The following is a 22,523-nucleotide window of genomic DNA, read 5'->3' as shown; positions in this document are numbered from 1 at the left end:
GGTCCCTATAGTCTTGTGGCCATATTATAATGTAAAATGCATTTAGTGCAACTTTTCAAAAGTCCTAAAGTCTTTCACAGTCTCAGCAATTTTTGAAAGCCTAATGTCTCTTTGGAGACTCAAGGTAATCTCTTAATTATAACTCTGTAAAGTCAAAAGCAGATCACATACTTCCAATGTCTAATGTCACATATATCCATTACCATTCCAAACAGGAGAGATTGGGATGCAATGAGGAAATGCTGGACCAAAGAAGGCCAAAACCCAACAGGAAGAACTCCAAATCGTGTAGCTCCACATCCAATATCGAAGGGCTGTGCTCTTCTGGCTTTGTTGCCTGCACGATACAACTCTTTTTTCTTGGGTTTCTTGGGTGTGTAATGGCTCTTGGCAGATTTCTCCTGGTTCTTCAACCTCTAACATCTTGCAGATGCCAAAGAAAGTCAATCTTCACTTTTATAGCTTCACATATCAGCCTTTCAGAGCCTCCATGCAGGGACTTGACAGCCACACAGCTGGAATCCATGGCTCTCCATAACCACAGAGGAAGAGTGAATGACCCTTTAACTTATTTCCTTCCTGACTACAAAGGTAGCACCATGTTGACAATGCTGGCAAATTTGGTTACCAACTTGGAGTGAACACTGGACTTTTAAAATCACATTTGCAGCAGCTTTTATTTGTTGTTCCTTTCTAGGAGCAGATAATTCCTTAGGCCTTTTTCTTTCACAAGTTGGATGTGTAGGTGGTTCTTGTCCTGAGGGCACCAGTTCACATTATTTCACTGGTGATTTGCTCCCTTCCTAATGGTGCTAATCTCCGTAGCAATTACAGCCTTTCTTTCAGCACAAACCTTGGCTGTAACATTAAGCTTTCCAGTGTCCCTTTCCTCTCCAAATGGAATTTTTTATTTCTTTCTGCCTCATTTGCTCTATTTCACCATAGACCTATATAGGACTGATTATTAATAACCATACAACAGAGCCAATGTTAAGCTGTCTTGAAATCTCCTCCATCAGTGGACTGTCCATTACCTTTTAATTTATTCTCAGGCAAATTATTAGGACAAGGGAAGAAAGCAGCAACATTTAAAAAAAAAAATCATAAGAATGGCCTCTAACCTAATTGTTAATATCATTCCCTGTTCTCCCAGTCCCTGCCAACTTGAAACCTCTCAAGCTGGGACTTCACAGTCCAATGTTTCAAAGCCTTTCACATTTCTTAAAACAAAACAAAACAAAACAAAACGGTATGGTCAGGTTCTTCATAGCAATAGCTTTCCTGGTACCAACTTCTATATTTCTTACTTTTCTATTGATGTTATAAAACACTATGTCCAAGGCAACTTATATGAGAAACAGTGACTTTGGGACTTATGGTTCTAGAAGGTTAGAATCCATGGTGAGTAGAAGTAGGAGACAGCAGGCAGCTGGAATAGCAGCTCCATCTTAAACCACAAACAGGAAGTAAAGATGGCAAAAGTCTGTTAAGTCTCAAACCTTGCCCCTTAGAGACGTACTTCCTCCAGTGAGCCCACACCTCCTAATTCTCCCTGAAACAGTTACCAACTGGGAACCAAGTAGTCAAATGCTTGAGACTTATGCAGGGACATCTTATTCAAACTTCCACAGTATACAGAAAAAGAACGTGAAAGTATACCAGAAAACTCACGTCAAGGGGCCTCGAGCGATTATTTGGTGGTTAATGGAACTTTCAGAGGACCCACGTTTAGTTCCCAGTATCCAGGTCAGATGGCTCACAAATTACCTATAATTCCAGCTCCAGGATTGCTGATGAAGCATGGCATATACATAAATAAAACCAGTTCTCTCTCTCTCCTCTGTCTCTGTCTCTGTCTCTGTCTCTGTCTCTGTCTCTGCCTGCCTGCCTGCCTGTCTGTCTGTCTGTCTGTCTGTCTGTCTCTCTCTCTCTCTCTCTCTCTCTCTCTCTCTCTCTCTGTCTCCCTCCCTCTCTCCCTCCCATTTCTCCCGCCCCCCCCTCTTGTACACACATACAAAACCAAAAAGTGTTTCTCCATCCCAGGTTCAATATACCCTATCACATATCTCCTGTTGCCAGAACATGCCGCACATCAACAGTGAAGAATGGGACACAGGCTTTGTAAGTAATGTGAAGTAGCTGAGTATTGAATAGAGGTTTTAATTTCTCTCCATGGGCCTCAGTAAGTGAGACGCTACCATGTTTTTAGTCCATGAAGCTTTCTCTTTGTAGGACATAGATCTTACTTATATAACTTTTCCCAACACCTGCATCACAAGGACTTGATTCCTATCCTGAATCTTTCTATTATTTTGCTTGTGTCAAAAATGATTTTTGTCTTTTGTAGTCAATTGTGTATGTTTAGAGCAGCTGCTTGAGGCCATGGATTTGAGAAGCTCACTGAAAGAACAGGCTACAGGTCCTCATGGTGAGCATGCGCCTCAAAGTGAAATCTGCATTCAAATTATAGCTTCACTGTTTAGCTGCTTGTATGGTGTCTGAAAGGAAAACTTTTTCCTCTGTCCTTCTGGTTCAGTAGCTAAGGAACTGATGCCTTAACCTAGCAACAAACACATTAACAAGAGAAAAGGCATGCCGTTGTTTTCTTGTTTGATTGTTTGTTTGATCAACAGTCATGTGCACAAGAGCTTATACAAAAGAAGTAAAACTCCTGTATTGTCCTTGGCTGGTGCCTTAGTTTGAGCGGGACCCCTGGGCCCAAATCTGCCTATCATAATGTTCTACTTGTAGGTTTCTAGGACCCTCTGGATCCTTCTACTTTGCTATTCTCCCATACTTCTCTCATCTAGAGTCCCAATAGGATGTCCTTCCCTCTGTCCCAGTTTCCTGGTAAGTGAAGGCTTTCATGGGACATGCCCCTTGGGCTAGTATGCAGATATAAGTGAGTATATACCATTTGAATCTTTCTGCTTCTGGGTTAACTCACTCATTATGATCATTTCTAGCTCAATCCACTCGTCCACAAATTTCGGGAATTCCTTGTTTTTAATAGCTGAGTAGTATTCCATAGTGTATATGTACCACAGTTTCTTTATCCATTCTTCAAACCCCTACCCAGATCTAGCCAATGGACAGAACATTCTCCACAGTTGAGTGGAGAGTGGGGTATGACTTTCACATGAACTCTGGTGCCTCATATTTGACCATGTCCCCTGGAGGGGGAGACCTGGTGGCACTCAGAGCAAGGACAGCAGGCTACCAAGAAGAGACTTGATACCCTATGAGCATATACAGGGGGAGGTAATCCCCCTCAGGAACAGTCATAGGGGAGGGGAATAAGGGGAAAATGGGAGGGAGGGAAGAATGAGAGGATACAAGGGATGGGATAACCATTGAGATGTAACAAGAATAAATTAATAAAAAAATGTAAAAAAAAAAAACAAAAAAACAAGTAAAACTCAACGAAGTGGGGCCGGTGTGCTGTTTTAATAAAAGGAGGGAATTGGCCTTCAGGAGTTGGTAAATCACGGGGAATTGTCTAGGCAGTAAATGAGTGAAACTGGAAAGAGCAATACCTTCCTAGAGGGATGTTTATGCTTTAATTTTATGTTTAAAGAGGGAAGGGAGACTATTCTTTCTGTATCTGGCTGACCTTATTTGCTTTCAATCCCAAGAGTTCCTTAAGCCAAAGGGACATATTTGATGCTGGCATATTCAATGGCCAGTCAAATCTGTCCCTTCTCTGAATTTATCAGCTGTAAAGTTGGTATATAATCAGTCCTTCACGTGGCTATTGTGAGGGTTCAATACACTTTGTTTAGCATTTCATGTATTCAATGAGCTCAATATATTCATGCAGTTTCTCAGTTGAAGGGGTCTTGGTGCTGTGGTATAACACATTCAGTCCACCAGTTAAAACAAAACAAAACAAAGTTGAATTGGCATGTTTTGCTGGTTAGTTTTTTTTTCACAACATGACACAAATTAGAGTTATTTGAGAAGACAGAACATCAGTGGAGGAACTGACTCCATTGCACTGGACCAGCCCAGTCTGCTGAGCATTTTCTCAATTAATGATTCTTGCAGAAGAGTTCACTGTGTGTGATACCACTCCTAGGCAGCTGTTGGTCCTGGGCTGTATAAGAAAGCAGGATGAACAAGCCAGTAAGTATCCTTCTTCTGTGGTCTCTGCTTGAGTTCTTGTTCTAATTTGCCTCAATAATGGACTGTGATATGGAAGGGGAAGAGTAAACTAAATAAATCTTTTATGGCCCCCAGCTTGGTTCATAGTGTTTATCTCAGCAATGGAAAGCAAACTAGGACTCAAGCAAGTCTAATGTAATAGCATACTAAGTCATTCCAACAATATATCCTGTTCCTTATAATGGGGTATTTCTCATTCTCCTTCTTCTCTTTCAATTTTATTTTAAATTAACAATAGTTTTAGCACTATCTTTCATATTTCAGTACATATATACACGATCTACTACTAATCAAATGGCAAAGGAGCATTTTTCAATTCTTTATTTCTTTATGTTTGGATACTTTGAGTTTCTCTCTTCTGGCTCTTTTCTAATATTGTAAGTCATTGTGAGCTATAATCACCCTCCTTTTCTCATCTTGAGAAGAAATCAGAATTGGAATTAATTTAACTAATTGGCATTGAATACTTACTGTGTCCATAGCCTTGGGCTAGATGTTGGGTTTATTATAATGTTGATAAGCCAGCACACTGTGAAGAGAAAGTGGGTGATAACTGGAAACTATCTCTCAAGAAAAACTATGGATGTTGAGGTCTAGCTAGGAAATGTTCTTGAGAATAAGAAGGCAAGTGGGTATCTCAGAAATTCTTCTGACCTTGGGACCAAATAGACTGGTTTTGGATCTTGGCACAGCCAGGAGTTAAAAGAAAAGACTGGCCAAATCTAAGGCAATTTAATAATAGCAATTGATTTTAGCCCACAAAGTGAAACAAAAGTATTAAGTCCTTACTAATGAAAACAGGCAATGGAATAAGTGGTTAAGAAGGGAAGCACATGCTGTGTGCCGTGGTGTACCTGAGGAGACCATAAGGACAGGTGTCTGTCTTTGCTTTCCATCTTGAGACGTGCCCCCTGTACCCTGCATGCCCCCCTCTTTTTCTTTCTCTGTTTGCAGCTGACTTTGTTATGCTAGCTGGCCTGTGACCTTGCAGGGAATTCTCCTTTCTCTTCCTTCCATCTCTGTATTGGTGTACTACTGTTTGCTACTGCCTGTGGCTTTTACATTGGCTCAAGCTCAGGTTCTCATGGTTGTGTGGCAAGTGCTTTACTTACCACCCCAGCCCTATAGTTGTACTGGGTAAGCATTAGCCACATATGGTAAAATGACTGGGGAAGTATGAAAAACAGATTATATAATCTCAAATATTTCTCCATAAGATTCTTATTAATTACAAAGAAAAATGCTAATTTTATTGTAAAGAACTTAGTGTAAGAAAAGCCCTGATATCTAAAACATCAGAGTTTATATCCCAGTCAGTGAGACATATCAATATAAGTCCTGTGACACTAATCCAAAGTTACTTATCCTCACTGTGGTGCTCAGTGCCGCATGTTGGGAGCACATAGAGTGTTGCTTACCTCATGCCAGTTGGGAAGCAAGTATTGAGGGAGAAGGGAGGAATCAGACTTTTTTTGCTTCAGTATTTCTAGACAGGGTTTTTCTGTTATCTTGGCTGTCCTGGACTTGGTTTGTAGACCAGGCTGGCCTCGATCTCACAGTGATGCACCTGCCTCTGCCTCCCAAGTGCTGGGATTAAAGGCATGTGCCATCATAACCTTATTAATCTCTTCAAGTGCATGGCTTCAATGACCTGCCTTTTAAAAAGTATGCCCTGTCTCTTAAAGTTCCCACCATCTCCCGACAGGGACATAAAGAGGATCTGTCTACGGCTTCTGTCACTCAGTTGATCACCAGAGTTGATTTGGCTGATTTGTCTGGCTAGACTGGTGTCCCTTACTCTCACTGTTCCATGTGTGTCTTCCAGAAGCTGCTGGTTCCTTTGAACTCTTCTTCAATCAAGGGCATATGAGTGTTGTAGGACATTTGACCCCATTGTGAACCTCGAGATTGTTAACTCTAAAACCCTGTTTCTCGTTGTAGAGTGTCTCAGCCTTAGCACAATACTTTTAATCCAAGAGTTTTCTCCAAACAAGAGCTAAATAAAGTTAACCCTAGGTCAAGAGGTGGAGCAAGAAACCAGCTGACAGGGATTAAGTGAAAGGAGGGACTTTGAGGGAAGAGTATTTAAGACATCACTGAGAAGACATAGGAGCTTTTTGCCTTTTAGCTTTTGGCTTCCTCCTCCTGGGCTGTTGGTGAGTTAGCAGGCCTTTTCATTTAGGGCTGTCAGGTGAGCTGAGTAAGAAAAGTGTTTTCCTTTGACATGTGAGCCAAGTAGAAAGATCAGCTAGGTGCTTTCTCTGCCTCTCTGAGCTAGCAGCTTTTCACCCCTCCATCTGGCTCCTAAGTCTTTATTGGTAAAATCAAATGATTGGGACTTTCTTTCTTTCTTTAAAATAACATATGGGAAGAGTTCCCCTGGTAGAACCTTTGAACAAGTTCTCATGGTCTGTCATCTCCTAATAGGGTCACAGGCTTGTAATGACAAATCTTTGGTAGGCAGAACTTTGGATTCAACCTATAGCGTTGCTCATTTCTAGGGGTGGAGATGGGGGTGGGGCAGATTTCTTAACCCACTTACCAGTGTCAAGAAGAAGAAGAAGAAGAAGAAGAAGAAAAAAAATAGACTAGTACAAAGAGCATTGTAAATATTTTAACCTGTACTAAGTGATTTTTGCTGTTAGTAATAGCAGCCCTACTGTCTTGTGCTGCTACACTTCAGAGGGTTTCTGCCAAATCAAAAGCATCTGGATACAAACCAGTTCCAGCCATGCTGAATGCCCTCATCCAAGGAAGTAATAATGCTGTCTTTGTGGCTGGATGGCTGTTGTCAAGGAGATGGCTCCAGATAGCCCAAACAGCTGATGGGAGTGATGTCACTTCTGGGCTTGGCAGAAAGAAAATCCACAATGAGAAAAACAGGGCAATGGCCTCTCTGTCTCTAAACATGAATATGCTACAGTAGCAGGAAAAAACAACTTCCGTTATAGTTTTTCATTCGGGTAACTGATTCTATTTTCGGTTTCCAAGTTCACCAAGGGTTAAGCTCATAATTCACAAACAAGGCCTTACTGAATAGGGCAAGGGATTAATTCTGATGGGCACTTCCTATAGGTTCTTTATAGTTGTCTACTCCATTTTGTATGTGGGGAAGGCAAAGTACAGAAAGGAGAGGTGGTCACAGGATAAGTCATAGTTAGAGTTCAAGCATCTACATTGCTAGTCCTGCGATCCTATCACTCAGCCGCCTTGTGACATTTGCTTTAGGAATGGAGTCTGGTGATTCTAGCATTTAAGTACTGATCTATCTCCCTAGACTTTATGTCTCCTTTGGATTTCTGTTTTCACATTTCATACATTATGCAGTGTATTGTGATCATATTCATCAGCCCCCACTACACTCTCTTGTCCCCATGCGCTCCTGTTGGCTCCTTTGTTCTTTCCAACTAGTCTCTTTGCTACTTCATGTTCTTTTCTTCCCCACTGAGTTTAATTAGGGTTGCTTGTATGAGCTTGTATGGGGCTTATTCACTGGAGTATATGCAATTTACCAGTGGTTATACCATGGGAGAGAACAACACATCCTCCCACAGCAATCACAGATCTCATGTCTGAGTTGTAAGTTCTGAGGTGGGAAAATGAGCCGAACACTCGGGGAATATAACCTGTCTGAACCACTTAGGACACTGGAGTTCAGTGGGATCTGGGCTCAAATTACACCCCTGGTTCTTGTCAGTTTGCAAAGAAAGACAGTGAGTATGAGCATGTGAACATATAGGCTACTAGTGACAGAATTTAACGGTATCTCAGGTCATCCTCATAACACACACACACACACACACACACACACACACACACACACACACGATACACACGATAGGTACTAGCCCATTCTCTCAGATCGAGCAATTGAGCTCACACCCACTTGTTCCCTAGGATTGCAGAATATAACAGGTAAGCGTCTCACCCCACAAGGCTGGAGCTAGTGGTGTCCAGCACAAAGAGCCTTGTTACTGCAGAGAGCCCAGCCAAAGGGACTTGGCAGGACAAACTGCTTTACTGCTAGGGGGTCATTGTTCCCCATCCAGGCACCCTCTCTCTCCTCTTCTGTACCCGCCCCTCTCTAGTCTCCTCCCTTTTCTTTCCTTTCCCTTCCCTTCCTTCTCTTCACATCCTCTCCTTCCCCTTTCCCATTCCCCCCTCTCATTCCTGAGTAGAATTATTAAAGAAAAGCAAAGAGGAACTCCTGGGAATTGGAAGGGCTCCCAGGGAGGAAAACTGAAATTCTGATTTTGTCAGGACCTTTGGGAGGGATTGGCGTCACAGAATGTATTCACTCCAGCCAAGAAAGTTAAAACATGGTTACCAAGAGCCCTGACCTTTATGCCAGGAAGTAAGGATCTGGTTTTAGTGGATAGTAAATTTGTTTATTACTTTGGGGGAAGTCATTTCTTCTCTCTCAGTTTTAGTTTACTGATTGTTGGTGCATAAGCAAAATTCACTGAGGTTTGACATGAAGTATGAACGGTGAGGCTTCAAACTCAGCCTGCAAATTACCACTTGTATTAGCTCTCCACCGATGCTATTTTTCTAAATCGAGGCAGAACTCAATTATCTGAGTTTCAGCTTAAGGCAGAAGCTTTTTGGGTACAAAGAGCCAAGGCGGGAGAGTCGGGGGTCATGACTTTGGAACAGTAAACAGTTACGTACGCTGAGCTGTCCCACCTCCCGCTTAAATTAACTGATCTGGACGGACTTTTACCCTCAACAAATATGGCGCTCGCCTTGGCTTCGATCCGAATGCCCTCACACACAAAAAATGGCGACCTCCTCTCTTCTCTTGGTATTGCAGGCTCAAGCGCGAAGGCTCTGCCCTCAGTTAAGATGGCGCTCACTCCCGCTTTCCCTGCCAGGTTTCAGTCGTATGCAGGGCGGCTTCACCGCGCGAATCTCGGTGGCCCCGCCTTGTTTCCGTAGGAAGAAGCGCCGGGAAAGATGGCGGCGGCTGCGGTTTAAATTCCAGCGGCACCGCTAGACTGAGAACCAGAGCTGGCTTGGAGAGGGGCGGGACCTGGGGAACCCAGCGCGACGTGACTGCCTGGGGGAACCAGTGGCGCCGTCGCCGCAGACACCGGTGCCACCACCATCTCTTTGTCCATGATGGAAGAGGACGTCTCCCTGCCTGGGACCCTCAGCGGCTGCAGGTGTGGCGCTCGCTTTGGGGTTCGTGGTAACTGGGTTGGGGTTCCTGTTGATGGTAGTTCTCACCCGGGAGGCCTTGGTTTTCTTGGGGATGGTTCTCTCCTCCTGCCGGAGTGTGGTGGGAACTGGGGGTGTCCAACACTACATTCGACTGTGTGTATTCTGGAACATACCTACAGGATGTGTATAGGTAAGGGACTTTTCGAAAGAGTGGGAGGAGGTGGAACTAATTGGGATTTCTGTTAGTAGGTGCTGGTTGGGACCTGACCTTTTAGCATTTGGTGGTGATTTATTCTTGTTTGGGGCTTTGCATTCTTTAGGGAGTGTAGTTGTTATTTTAGACTGTTTATGGGGTCACACAGTAGCCACCTAGAGGCAACAGTACAGAAGTTAAGAGCCTTGTCCTGCCCAGTGCTGTGTAATCCCAGCACTCAGAGAGGCAGAAGCAGGCAGATCTCTGAGTTTGAGGCCAGCTTGGTCTACAAAGCGAGTCCAGGACAGCCAAGGCTACACAGAGAAATTCTGCCTCGGAAAAAGAAAAGGGTGAAAAAGAGCCTGGTCTGGGAATGGGCAGTATTTAATTCATGTGCAGCCTATAAACTGATTACCTGGGTGACCTTGGTAAATTGACTTCCCCTGTGAAAAATGGGCTAGTGATAATATGCACTCATCATAATTGGATGAGAATGAAAAGAAACAAACGCTGCTTAGCAGTTTTCTTAGCAAGTGTAGTGGCTGACATACAAGTATTGTTTTAAAATTGTCTGTATAATTAGTAGGCCTGGCTAGCAGTCAGTTAAGACACTGACATTTGTTATATTTTAAAATAGCCTTAGTTAACCTGGAGTAGGGCAGACATTAATTTTTTAAAACTACTTTCTATAGTGGTACAGGTATGTGATACTGGCCCTAATGCTATATCATTTCTTTCTGATAACTTCTATCAAGCTACCTCCCATCCATAATCCCAAAAACTTGCTAATGTTCTTCATCTGGGCCGAATCTCCATCCACACCTGCCATGTACTTCTCCATCTAACCCATGGCAGCCATCCTCTCCTCTCCTTTGGGGGCCCTCTCCTTCCTCCTTGTGGTGGTCTTTCTTTTTCTCCTTCCCAGAACTCCTCTTTCTCTAAGCCACACCTCTAGCTCCTCTGCCCTGCCCAGGTGGGATGGCTTTTTATTAATCAAAAGGTAGGTCACAGAGACAGCAAGCAATAATTAGCATCAAAACACATCAGACCAACCCCTCAACATACAACCATGTTGAAAGGGTGATACTGTTGCCATCACAACCACTACTGTAAGTTGTGCCTCTTATCCAAAGAGACCAGAAATTGGATTATTTTGGACATTTGGAATGGGTCGTTGGCGTGACAACTAAACTAGCCCGATGTCTAAGTTAGTGGATCTTCTAATAATCTCCTTTTCTTCCTCTCCCAGCCTTGACCAGACAGATTCATTCCTGGGCATTCGTCTCTTAACCTGCCCTAGGCCCTCCAGGCACCTTGCTTTCTTCAGGATGAAGTTCTGTCACGTGGATTCCAAGTTTCTCCACAATTGGTTGCATCTGCTGCTCTAGCTTCTCCGCTTTCTCTGGTTTCCAGCCCTGTCTCTTCTCAAGCTCCCTGCCCTGTGCCTGACTGCCAAGCTCAGTGATCTTGCTGTGTTGTTTGTTGGTGCCAGGCTTGTGTATTGCTGTTCTTGCTGCCCTTCCTATGCCTTTATGCCTTTATGCCTTACTAACATCCAGGAAATCCTCAACGACATCCCCATCCTTTCCTGGGCTCTCTGTGGTGTTCTAGATAACCTCAGTTGTGTCTGATCTAATCTTGTTTACAGTGACCAGCATGTCAAGTAGAAATACAATCTGTGGTGTATATTTTATTAAAAACTTTCTTGTAAACTGGGGGTGATGGCGCACACCTTTAATCCCAGCACTCCCGAGATGGAGGCAGTTCAGTGTTCAAGGCCAGCCTGGTCTATAGGAGTTCTAGGATAGCCAAAGCTACATGGAGAAACCTTGTCTCGGAAAAACCAAAACAAAAATAGCAGCAACATCAAAATACTTTGCGAGAGTCATGATTTAAAAAGTAAAAAGAAACAAGTGAAATTCCATTTTCTGTGGTGCCTGAGGTTGGACCCAGGACCTCAGAGATGCTCAGCAAGTGCTTCACTACTGAGCCTTAGCACCATTGGAATCAGGGGAATTAATAGCATGCTGTATGTACCTTAATATTTCCATATATGATTCTAGAAAAATCTATAGGAAAACTCATTGAGATATTTTACATCTTTTAATCATATTCAATCTTTGACAGCTGGTTTGAATTTTTCACTTAGACTTCGTCTCACTTTGGGCCAACTGCATTTCAAGGTATAGGTAATGGCCTGTGTATTGGACAGTGCAGGTGTTACTATATGGTCACCAGGTGAGAAGGAGCCCTGTTGTAGAACAGGAACTAGAGTTTGCTCGTCTTTGTAACCCAGTTCTTAACCTAGTGCCTGGTGCACAATAGGAGCAGAGTGGCATTTGTTAAACCACTGAGGGAAATATTCTTTTAGGGGCTGCTTTTCTCTGCCTGTTACCTATGCAGCCCCCAAAGCTCAGAGAGGCTAAACAAAAGGCCTGGGCTCACAAAAGAAGTTCATGATAAATCAGTACATTAATCCCTGCTTCTTGACTCCAGAGCCTCTTCTGCCTTCTGCCTAGTCTCAGCTAATCAATCTGAGTATTCAACGGGCTCTTGCAGAGCTGATGGCATTGGGCTGGCCCTTCAAGAGTGGGAAAAAATACTCTGGGTGGGATGGGTCTTCCTTAGGTGACCACAACAGGGGACAATAGTTCCTATGATAAAATAATACCTTTTCATTTGAATATATTGCTTTCTGAGCACCCTTCTCTTGGTAATATGCAAAAACCCCATGTTTGCAGTCTAAACCAAGTCCAGTTTGTCCTTGAACTTTGTTGCATTAGATCAGGGTACTCTATTTGCCCCTGACCTAATCCTCCTTCACGTCCCAAAGAGCTTTAGCCTCCTGTAATTTGAACCCAGGGATCTTGCCCCTGTTAAGACTTTATATCTTTTTATGTAGAAAGACACTGTGCTTGGTGGTCAGTACGATAGCGAAGATGATGATAAACGTTTTCATCCAGCCACTTACTAGTTATGTTGCTTTGAGTAAGTCACTTCCTTTCCAAGCCTCAGTTTCTCTTTGATGATAAACCTATTTTATTGATGGCTATGCAAATGAAGTAAGAATGTATGTGTTAAGCACTTGGAACCTACTGGAGAAAATGTGAATTCAGTTTGTGTTCTTAAACTCGTGTTATTATGCACACTCTTTGCTGGACAGGATCCTCAACACTGCAGCCCTCAGCTCATGTCTTTATTTACATGTCAAGAGTCTGTCCTACGCTCAGCTGTGAGTTTCCTGAGGTCAAGCTTATTGAATATCCAATTGTTCTACCACATGGCCTGTACATGCCCCCTGCCATGTTAGGAGCAGACGGGAAGGAAATGTGTAGCTATAAGCACAGTTTGATTTGTCCCATCATGAATGCCAGGAGAAATGTTCTGAAACGAAGATGGAGGGTGAAATCAGATGAGGGTTTAGTGGCAGTGGGAGGGGAAGCTTGGATCCTCTTGCGCCGTGATGCTTGTGGAGGACCATGGTTCCTCAGTAAAGCACTTGCCTTGCAAAGGACCTGAGTGATCCCCAGAAGTCACATAAAATGTACTGGGTTTGGTGATGCTTGCTAGAGAAGCTGAGATCAGAGGAGCCCGGGGTCTGGCTAGTTAGTCAGCATAGCCAAATCTGAGAACCCCAGGCCCAGAAAACAGACTGTGTTTCAAACAAAACAAAACAGCCAAGGCAGATGGCTCCTGAGGAATGGCCTCCAGATGTGTGAACACTTGCATGTGTGCACATACTCAAATGTGCCCCTGACATGAACATGCACACAGATAGGATGATGTAGTTTACATGCCATAAAGCATACCCATTTAAAGTAAACTGCTTGCTGAATGTACATAATCTGTCTACAGAGGTGTATCAGCATCACTGTAATCAAAGTTTAGAACATTTTCATTATTTGAAAAGAAACCTTATTGTCATCCGCTCCCCACCTCAGGCCCCCTTGCCCATAATCAGCCTTTTTTACTCTATAGATTTGTCTATTCACATAGATCTTATAATACACATTCTTTTGTGAGATCCACGAATCACTACTTCTTTCCCTTTTGGGTCAAATAATATTTCACTGTACTGTACTCTGTTCATGTTAATGGATGTTGTTTCAATTTTTTGTCCAGTGTGAACATTGTTCTGAACCTTTATTTGTGTATGAATTTTGTGTAGATGTGAGTGCTCAGTGCTCTTCAGTTTCTCCCAGGAGTAGAACTGCCAGGGTACATGGGGACTTGGCTTATTACTTGGGGAACTGCCAAGCACAGTTCCAGAGACTAGACACCATTTGCCTCTCTCTCCAGCAGTGTTCTGCAGGTTCTGGGTTTTTATACTTCACCAACACTTAAAAAAATTATTTAATTTTATGTGCCTTGGTATGAGGGTCTCAGATCACCTGGAACTGGAGTGGGTGCTGGGAATTGAACCCAGGTCCTTTGAAAGAGCAGACAGTGCTCTTAACTACTTAGCCATCTCTCTAGTCCCTCACCAACACTTTTTATGGTCTGGCTTATTGACTCAAGCCATCTTTTCAGGTGTGATATGATATGTCATTGTGGAATTGATTCTTTAATGCTTGGTGATAGACTATGTCTTTTCATGTGCTTCCCCCCCCCCCCCCACACTTGTGGGTTTTCTTTAGTGAAATGTCTATTCAGATTGTTTGCCCAGTTTAAAAAATGTGGATTATTTCAGCCCTGTAATTTCATTTCTTGGTATCTATTCGAGAAGCATCCTTGTGTATGTATACAGTGGGACCAGGGTATCCTCATAGAGCATGGTTTTCAAAAGAACAACTTGGAAACAGGTTGAATTCCTCTTAGCAGGGGATTGGGTAAATTTACATCCTTTCAAAAGTATCTTTCAGACCTTTTGCAGGCTCTAGAAAGTCAGTTTCCTAGGTTACAGTAGGACCTTTTAAAAGTAGAGTAAAACAGGGAAGATATTAGATATTAAGGAATTCTTTTATTGATCATTGCCAATAAAGTCTGAAATTTACTGCTGCACAATGTGTGGTGGCGTTACAAATGTGCACACAGTTTGATTGCAGTGTGTGTGTGTGTGTGTGTGTGTGTGTGTGTGTGCGCGCGCTCACCTTAATGAGTATGTCTATCCATTTGTGTCCCTTATGCAGCTTCCTCTACCTGTTGCTGTCCACCTTGGTTTTCGAGACAGAGTCACTCACTGAACGTGGAGCTTGTATACTTTGGCTAGACGGGCTCACTAGCAAGTCCTCAGTGCACATGTTAGCACCACCCACTCCAGTGCTGGGTTTACAGGCATATACCACCACACCTGGCTTTTACATGGTCCTTGGGACCCAAATCAAGTTGTTTATGCTTGTGTAGCAAACACTTTGCCCATGGAGCCATCTCCCTGGCCCACATTTGTCTTATTTGAAGCCAGAAAGTACAACTGCTTCTCTGTATAGAAATGCACAGGAGAAGGGCAGCGGGAACTTGGTTTCTGAAGTCAGTGATTATCTCTTAGGAAGTGACTGGCTTGAGAATCTTTAGTGCGAAAGAGTTTTAGGTATATCTGATTTTTACCTATATTCATTTCTTCTCTAATTAAAATTCATGGCATAGAGTGAAAAAAACAACAAACAGTATGCACTTGCTCATATGTTTTTCAGTGTGATGTTCAGTGCCACCCCAGCTCTGATGGTGCTGCCAGTGGAAAGCTTAGTCTTGTTCTGTTCTTGTAGTGTGAAAGGACAGTTAGTTCCTGCAGTGGAAGTACAGAAAGAAATGGCTCCTTCATGGAGGCAATAAAATATGACAGGAGGATGAGGTAGAGAGGTGTCCTTGCCCCTGGGGCCCAAGGCCTACCTCTCCTGGCACACGGTGAGTGCTCAGCATTTTATGGATGTTCCCCCATTCATTCAGCAAAGAACAGTGGCCATGCCCTGTGCTGAGGACTGGAAGCCCATTCCTCCTATTGATTCTTCACCATCCTAACCTTTGCAATAGAAGGCCAGAGTAGTGAGGGGGTGCATGGTGTTGAAAGTGAAATCAGGCCAGTGAAGGCTTTCTACTATTACTTTTTTGGGGGGTATTTTTATTACTACTACTACTACTGCTGCTACTATTACTATTATTATTAAAACAGGAAGGAAGCAAGCAAGCAAAGCTACATTTAAAAAGCAGCACCCAATCAGAAAGTGGTGGTTGAACTAGATTTTAGACTTAAAAATTCAGCTTAGAAAATGGACATTGTCCTTTTAGTGAGGATGGGAAGATCATGCTTATGGGAAAAGGTAGAAAAGTAAGATGAGGAAAAACATGACTTGTTTCCCTGCAAGTGATACCTTTGGTTCTTCGGACTATTTTCTTGCTGTTAGGTACTTGTAGCTCACCAAGTTTCTAAAATAGATGGAGAATGACTTTACCTGTGTTTTCTCCTGATTGAAAACATGATCTACGTAGGCTATCCCAGTTATCTTTATAGCTGACCTACTTTAAGTGCTCATTTTCCTTGATGTTAGAGTTTTGTATTTTCAGGTTTTTGCCTGGTGTCCTGTTCCTGAAGGTCTTGTTTCACTTCAAAGTTTGTTGACCAGGAGTTGTCTGAGCTGTAGCATTTTCATAGAGTTAAGAGGCAGGAAGAAAAGGAGGCCCTGGAGCCATGCGCTGCTTTCTTTAAATCTTATTTTCACATTATCTTTGTCAGAGTGACTATTGCTGTGGTCAAACACCATGACAAAGGCAACTTGGGGAGGTAAGGGCTTATTTCCCCTACACTTTCCATCACTGAGGAAAACCAGGGCAGGAACCAGGAGGCAGGAGCCAATGCAGAGGCCATGGCGGGGTGCTGCTTACTGGCCTGCTCCTCATGGCTTGCTCAGTATGCTGTTTTATAGAATCCGTGACCACTAGCCTAGAGACGGCGCCACTCACAGTGACCTGTGGCCTCCTCCATCAATCACTTATTTAAAAAATGTCTTGGAAGCTGGATCTTATGGAGACATTTTCTCAATTGAGGTTCCCTCCTTTCAGATAGCTCTAGCTTGTGTCAGGTTGACATAAAACTAGCCAGCACAGCCATAAAAGGCCTGGATTCTAGACTTGGTCCTTCACTTCACTGCTGTCTGACTGGCAGAGACATTAAAACTACTCAGGCCTCATAACCTTTCTTTAGAAAATGCATGAGGCTTTAGAGAGATGGTAGTTGGAATAAGTGTAAATACTTTATAAACTGTAAAGCACTGTGTGTGTGAGGGTGACAGTGACAATCTGCTCTTGATTGTGAAGCTCCCTATATGCCAGGCATGTTGGTGGGCACCCTGTGCCATTATGTTTTACAGAGCATGTTGCTCTGTGAAATATCTTGTATTCTGCTAAAATAGAAGGTTGTGGGGCTGAGAGAGGTGCAAGCAGGACTCAGAGTGGACTGCAGTGGAGTGTCTGTTGTAGCTTAAATTCCTGTCACTGTCTCCAAACCCTCACCAAACCCCCTTAGACAGTTTGACAATGACAGCACTTTAGAGCAGCAATTTCTGCATTTTTTTTCTTGATGGTTCCCAAAGTCTGAATTTGTGCCTCTATTCATTACTTTACTATTGCTGTGATAAGACACCATGACCAAGGCCACTTCTACTTTGTATGGGCGTACAGTTTTAGAAGGTTAGAGTCTGTGACCATCATGGTTGGGAGCATGGCAGCAGGCATGGCACTGGAGCAAGTAGCTAAGAGTACATGTTTTGAGACAGCAATCACTGGGCAGAGAGAGGGAAATAGGGAATCTTATGGACTCTTGAAGGTGTAAAGCCTTCAGTGACCTAACCCCCAACAATGCCACACCTGCTAATCCTTCCCTAGTCATTTCCATGACTGGGAACCAAACATCCACCTATATGAGCCTGTAGGGGTCATTCTCATTCAAACCACCCCACCTCCTAATTCCCCAGAGCTTACCTTTGATTGTGATGACCAGTTGATGCTGTCTAACAGATAAAGTCAGAATCACAAACCCAAGTGGCTTGTAACTGGCATTGCGTCTCCACTTAGTACGTACTTGTAGGATGAACAGCTGAAGACTGTCGAGAACTGGGGCTCACTTCTAAACCAGAGCTCTCAGCTCCAAAGCCTGAATTCCAGTGCTTCCTGTCTCCTGCACAGCTCAGGACTGTGTCCTTCTTAGCCAGGGCCCAATGATTATCACATGAGTCCAGTCTGCCTTCTAGATCCCTTTTGTTTAGTGTTAGTTCATCTCTCAACCCACTGTGCTCTCTCCTAGTGGCCTTCTCCCTGCTGTGCCAAGTGATCTAGATGTCATCAGCAACACTGCTGGCTTGGGAAATGGAGGTAAGTATGCAACACCAAGAAGAAAAGGGGATTAGGCTGAAACTGAGCATCTGAGGGGCCCTGGGTCCTAGAGTCTATCTGGCCTGACACCCAGTGGGCACTCAGCATCTTGGACATGTTGTGTGCTGATTTGCTCTCAACCCTCTTTATAAGCATGGACTACAAGAGTCCATATTCTTAGACTCGAGTTTACTACCTGCTAATTAATAAGCCCTGTGGAGGCTGGACATCAAATTGGTACCAGCTCGTCACTAGGGTCCTTTTAGTTCCTACTGCTGAACGGGGCCCAAGAGAGCTGCTGTCTTGTCTTCATTATGTCAGGGTTTTCTAGCAGGCTACTGGCTGGGTTCTAGCCTCAGCAAGCAGCTGCTCAGATGGTAGGAGGTGTTGCTGAATAAATCAGCAGCATATTATGTTTAAACTGGATTATGGTGGATTAAAGTCTGGGTCTTGCATTCTTTATCATTTTCATTTTGAAAGAAATATGTGCCATCCTAAGTGTGTGGGTAGTGCTAATAATTTGCAGTATTGAATTATCTTAGAGCTATTTTGACTTGTGCTTTTTTTCCTCTTCTCTAAAGTCATGAGATATGTGTAAACAGAAGCTTTGGAACAGACAGAATGAGAATGAGACAGGTTCTTTCTAGGGAATGCTATGACTTAATAAGTCAGCCCCACGTTGTCCTCTGGGACCTGATAACTTTTACTTGAAATAAGTAAAAACAGATGAGCAGAAAGTTGTGAGGCCTGGCCTTACTTCAGCTCAGGATGTACTTGCTCTTCTTGCCAGACTCTGGCCAAGCATTGGAATTCAACTTGGAGTGTCGGTGCTCAGTCTGAGAACAGATAGACAAGAAGTTACTCTGATAAATCATTTGGTCAGGGTTAGGGGCAGAGGAGCTTCAGGTGCTGTGAACAGGATGAGAGAGAAAAGGAGTCAGGTGAGCACTGCCCAGCTCACTGGAGCTGAGCCTTGACATGGATTGAGTAGGGGAAGGATGGGATGAACATCTGTGACACGGAGCTGAGCATTGACTGAGGGCGGAGGACAAACCCTGTGCCCTCAGTCAGGCACACAGGGCTCTGCACACTCTGTCTCTGCCCACACTTGCCTGTGCCTGGGTCTGTTCTCCCTCCTGCCTGTGGCTGCCTGCTGTGTTGAGAACTCAGTTGAGTAGCTCAAAGCACACTGGCTTCTTCTGCTCATGCTGGTTACTTACTTAGCGTCTTCTCTCCTCTGAGCATTTTATATATATATATATATATTCATTTTTCTTGTTCCTGTTAGCTTCTATCCACGTATACAGAAGCAAACAGGCTCTCATCCATTCACATTCATCCTATCCTGGCCAAACACCAGGACTCTGGCCTAGGGTATCCCAGTCATCCATCCCCCAGCTGTTCCCATTGTTCCTGTGCTGAACTCCTCGCAGTCTGTTCTCAGAGAGGCAGCCAGAGGGAGCCTGAATCTGTTCACATTGCTTTCACTCAGTCCTCCAAACAGCAGTGCACTGCTTAGCTGAGCCTGCAAATCCATTCTTCCCACTCTACTTTTTTTCTTTGTTCTAAATCACCTTGTAGCATAGTATGTGGTCACCCAGTTGTTCTGTCTTTTTCTTCCCTCTAGAATGGATGTATTTGTTTCTTGGTGAAGGCAGACCCAGAAAGCCCTGGCAGGAAGTAGTCTTTGAATGCAGCTTTGTCAGAGAGTGGATTTGCAGTCACTCGATACACACTAACCAGCTCCTGACATTTGCCTTCTTCTGTTTTGCCCACTTGCCTGGGAACCTCTTTGGTGCAGGATCACTGTCTCCTTCACTTTTATTTCCCAGAGTGTAGGCTGGTGCTCAGTGCAGGGCAGGTATGTGGTCAGTGTTTAATGAATTAAAGACACCTGTAGACTGGGTCCCAGAAAACCCCATGCTCACTCCTCAGCAGGGTTGGCGTTTCCTGCCTTAGCCTGCTTTTGGAAGGCAACTCGCTTGAACCACAGGCTCTGTGTTTATGAGTTGCTTTATGAGGGTGCTCTTGTGTGGTGGCAGACGTTGAGTAACCATGACAGATTTTAGGCTATGTGTATGGCCTACAAATAGTCAGTGGTGTTTTATGAAAGAGCTTGCCAATTCTCTTTCAAGTTCGTCAGTCTCTGTCTCAGTTCCTGACACATGAGAATGAGCAAGTATGTTAAGAACGTCTGCTTTGCCACATGCCCCATGTAAGTTTGGGGTTCATCCCTTGACATATGCAGTTGCGTTAGGGCCAATTTAGGTAATTTATCAATATTGAGAAAGCATAATTTAGTGTTTTCCCTGGATTTGTAGGATGTGCCCGCAGGGACATTGTGAGTGCTGTTCTGATTTTCTCTCCTGGGCTCTCAGTCTCAATAGGAATCTGAGCAGCCCGCATGCCTAATATTTCCTTTGTGTGTTTTGCCTTCCTATAGTGCTCCCAAATGTGTCAGAAGAAAAGGTCTCTCCTACCAGAGCCCGGAACATGAAGGACTTTGAAAATGTAAGTGAAGACACCAAGTCATTCTCCTCTAACAAGTTATGTCTGCTGCCATCTTATAGCCAGCTCTGGGAGAGACACGTTTCTTGAGAACTGTTTGAGTAATGCCAGAGGCAGGGGCAGGCCATGTGGTGGTGCCTTCATGGCCTGGGGCCTTATCGGTGAAGCTTTTACACATACACACACAACCAATCTTTCATACAGGTTGTGGTAGGTTCTGCCTGGTAATTGGTTTGTTGTTTTTAGTGTCCTGAAGATGAAGGTGTTGGTATATGGTGCAGTGAAGTGGAGGTGACAATATTGCGTAGGCACATGATATGACAATATCATAGGCACGTGAGGCCTCATTGGTCCTTGCCTCACTTCATGTGCTATTTTATATTGGCCCTACTTTACAAAGGAGTTGACAGGGTAGGAGAGACTGATTTATGGTCAGATAATATATAAGAGACAGAGCTGGGATTCAAATTCATTTTTTATATGTGAATATTTTGTTTTTTGTTTTATTTTTTCTGAGACAGGGCTTCTCTGTGTAGCCCTGCCTGTCCTGGAACTCGCTCTGTAGATCAGGCTGGCCTTGAACTCAGGGATCTGCCTGCCTCAGCCTCCTAAGTGCTGGGAGTAAAGGTGTGTACCACCACCTCCCTGATGAGAATGAATATTCTTTTAAGATTTATTTTAACTATTTTTTAAGTGGGTGGTATATTTATGTTATGTGTATATTGACATATACACATGAGCATGAGCATGTAGGTGTGGGTGTCTGTGTGGGTAGATATAAAGGCCAGAGGAAGATGGAGATATTTTCCTCTGTCACTGTCTCCCTTATTCCCTTGAGACAGGATCTCACTGACCAGCAGCTTGCCTTTCCTGCTAGGCTGGCTGGCTACTGGCTGGCCAGCAAGATCCTCACATCTGTTAATATTGGTAATGCAATGATTTAGAGCATCTCTGCCCCTCCCAGGGCTGGGCTTACAGGCATCTAGGGCCCTTCCCAGTTTTTAACTTCCAGAAGCGATTTTAATACAGGAACTCACAGTATTAGCATCCACATTCATGTATTAAGATAGGCTTTTATCCACTAAAAACTTGCTCAGACATTACAGTCCTCACACAACAAATGGTTTTCATTAATGACATGAGTGAAAATTTCTATTCCTCAGTTTGGCATTTTCTCTCTTTCTCCCTCCCTCTCTCTGTCCCTTCCTTCCTTCCTTTTTTTCTCCCCCCACCCCACCATGATACATTTGTTGATTATTTGGGAATTTCACATCATTAACCCCAAGCACACTCACTTCCCAGTCGCACTCTCCCCCATGACCCCCATCCAAAAGAAGAAAGTCAAACAAACAAACAATCAGGTCTAATTTGTGTTGCTCATATACCCGCTAGAGCATGGGCAAATTCTCAGTGGCCAGCTCCTTAAAGAAAACTCAGTACTTCCCCACCTGCACTCTTGACAGAAGCTGTCAGTTGTGGAGATGTACACTTCAGCATCACAGTTTTTAAGAGTTCTCTTTGATCCTGCCCACTTCTTTTAAGTGGGTGCTGGGGATTTACATTTAGGTCCTGGTGCCTGCATAGCAAGAGCTGGTACCCACTGAGCCGCTCCCCACCTGCTGAGTTCCCTTAAGCATTCTGCTGCTTTGGCCCTCCCTTTCATTTTGTACACTTTGTGGCTGGTGAGTGCATGTGGGTGGCCTGTACCCAGTCCTGTGTTGTAATTGTCAGAGAATGGATTACTGGTGACAGATTTAGCTTTGATGCTCAAGCATTGTGTCTTTCATTTGTTTGGGGGGGGGGTGTTGTTGTTGTCAAGTAACAGGAAAATAAGGTTACTTTCCCAATTCCAATTCTCTTTAACAAGTTACCTGCTCAACACTCTCATTTATCATGGGAAGAATTAGACCCTTCTTCATTTGTAACCAAATGAAATCCATACTATGCAAGACACAGGAGATATTTATCAGAGAGAAGATGGAGGACACAGAGAGAAGGACGCCTACAATTATGCCTCTTTCTCCCCAGTTGTCTTTACAGAACAGAGTGGTGCTGTCTCTGGATTTAATTTAGAATACTCATTACGGCTAATAGTTATCTGCAAACCACCAGTGACCAATTGAAGAAATGACTTGTCAGATCTCTAATGGAAACAAGTAATTTTTGAGCTTTGAGTTGTTATAATTTCAGCTGT

General features: G+C 43.6%; 1 protein-coding gene and 1 long non-coding RNA gene across 11 annotated transcripts in view; one reads left to right on the top strand and one right to left on the bottom strand.

Annotated features, from left to right (window-relative positions):
• Window positions 1–3,927: 3,927 nt before the first annotated feature.
• Window positions 3,928–6,998, bottom strand: LOC311606139. Its single transcript, XR_014782225.1, has 3 exons — window positions 6,885–6,998; window positions 4,636–4,693; window positions 3,928–4,096 (listed from the first exon to the last, which is right to left on the bottom strand). It is a non-coding gene; the product is annotated as an uncharacterized lncRNA (long non-coding RNA).
• A 1,559-nt stretch (window positions 6,999–8,557) lies between these two features.
• The window catches only part of CDK5RAP2 (CDK5 regulatory subunit associated protein 2), a 176,220-nt gene continuing 162,254 nt past the window's right edge, over window positions 8,558–22,523 (top strand). For 5 of the 10 annotated variants that reach the window (XM_084797141.1, XM_084797135.1, XM_084797134.1 and 2 more), the window contains exons 1-3: window positions 8,559–9,329; window positions 17,754–17,821; window positions 20,265–20,332. In XM_084797141.1, coding sequence (XP_084653267.1) covers window positions 9,283–9,329; window positions 17,754–17,821; window positions 20,265–20,332 — 183 coding nt within the window. In that variant the 5' untranslated portion in view covers window positions 8,559–9,282. Of the gene's footprint in view, window positions 9,330–17,753; window positions 17,822–20,264; window positions 20,333–22,357; window positions 22,486–22,523 lie in introns of those variants that run through there. The other 5 variants (XM_084797138.1, XM_084797142.1, XM_084797137.1 and 2 more) reach the window with 3 other exon arrangements.

Source organism: Acomys minous (assembly GCF_964271855.1).
Source record: "Acomys minous genome assembly, chromosome: 1".
NCBI classification, from domain to species: Eukaryota; Metazoa; Chordata; class Mammalia; order Rodentia; family Muridae; genus Acomys; species Acomys minous.
The sequence above is the reverse complement of the archived record's forward strand: the minus strand, read 5'-3'. Positions and strand labels throughout refer to the sequence as shown.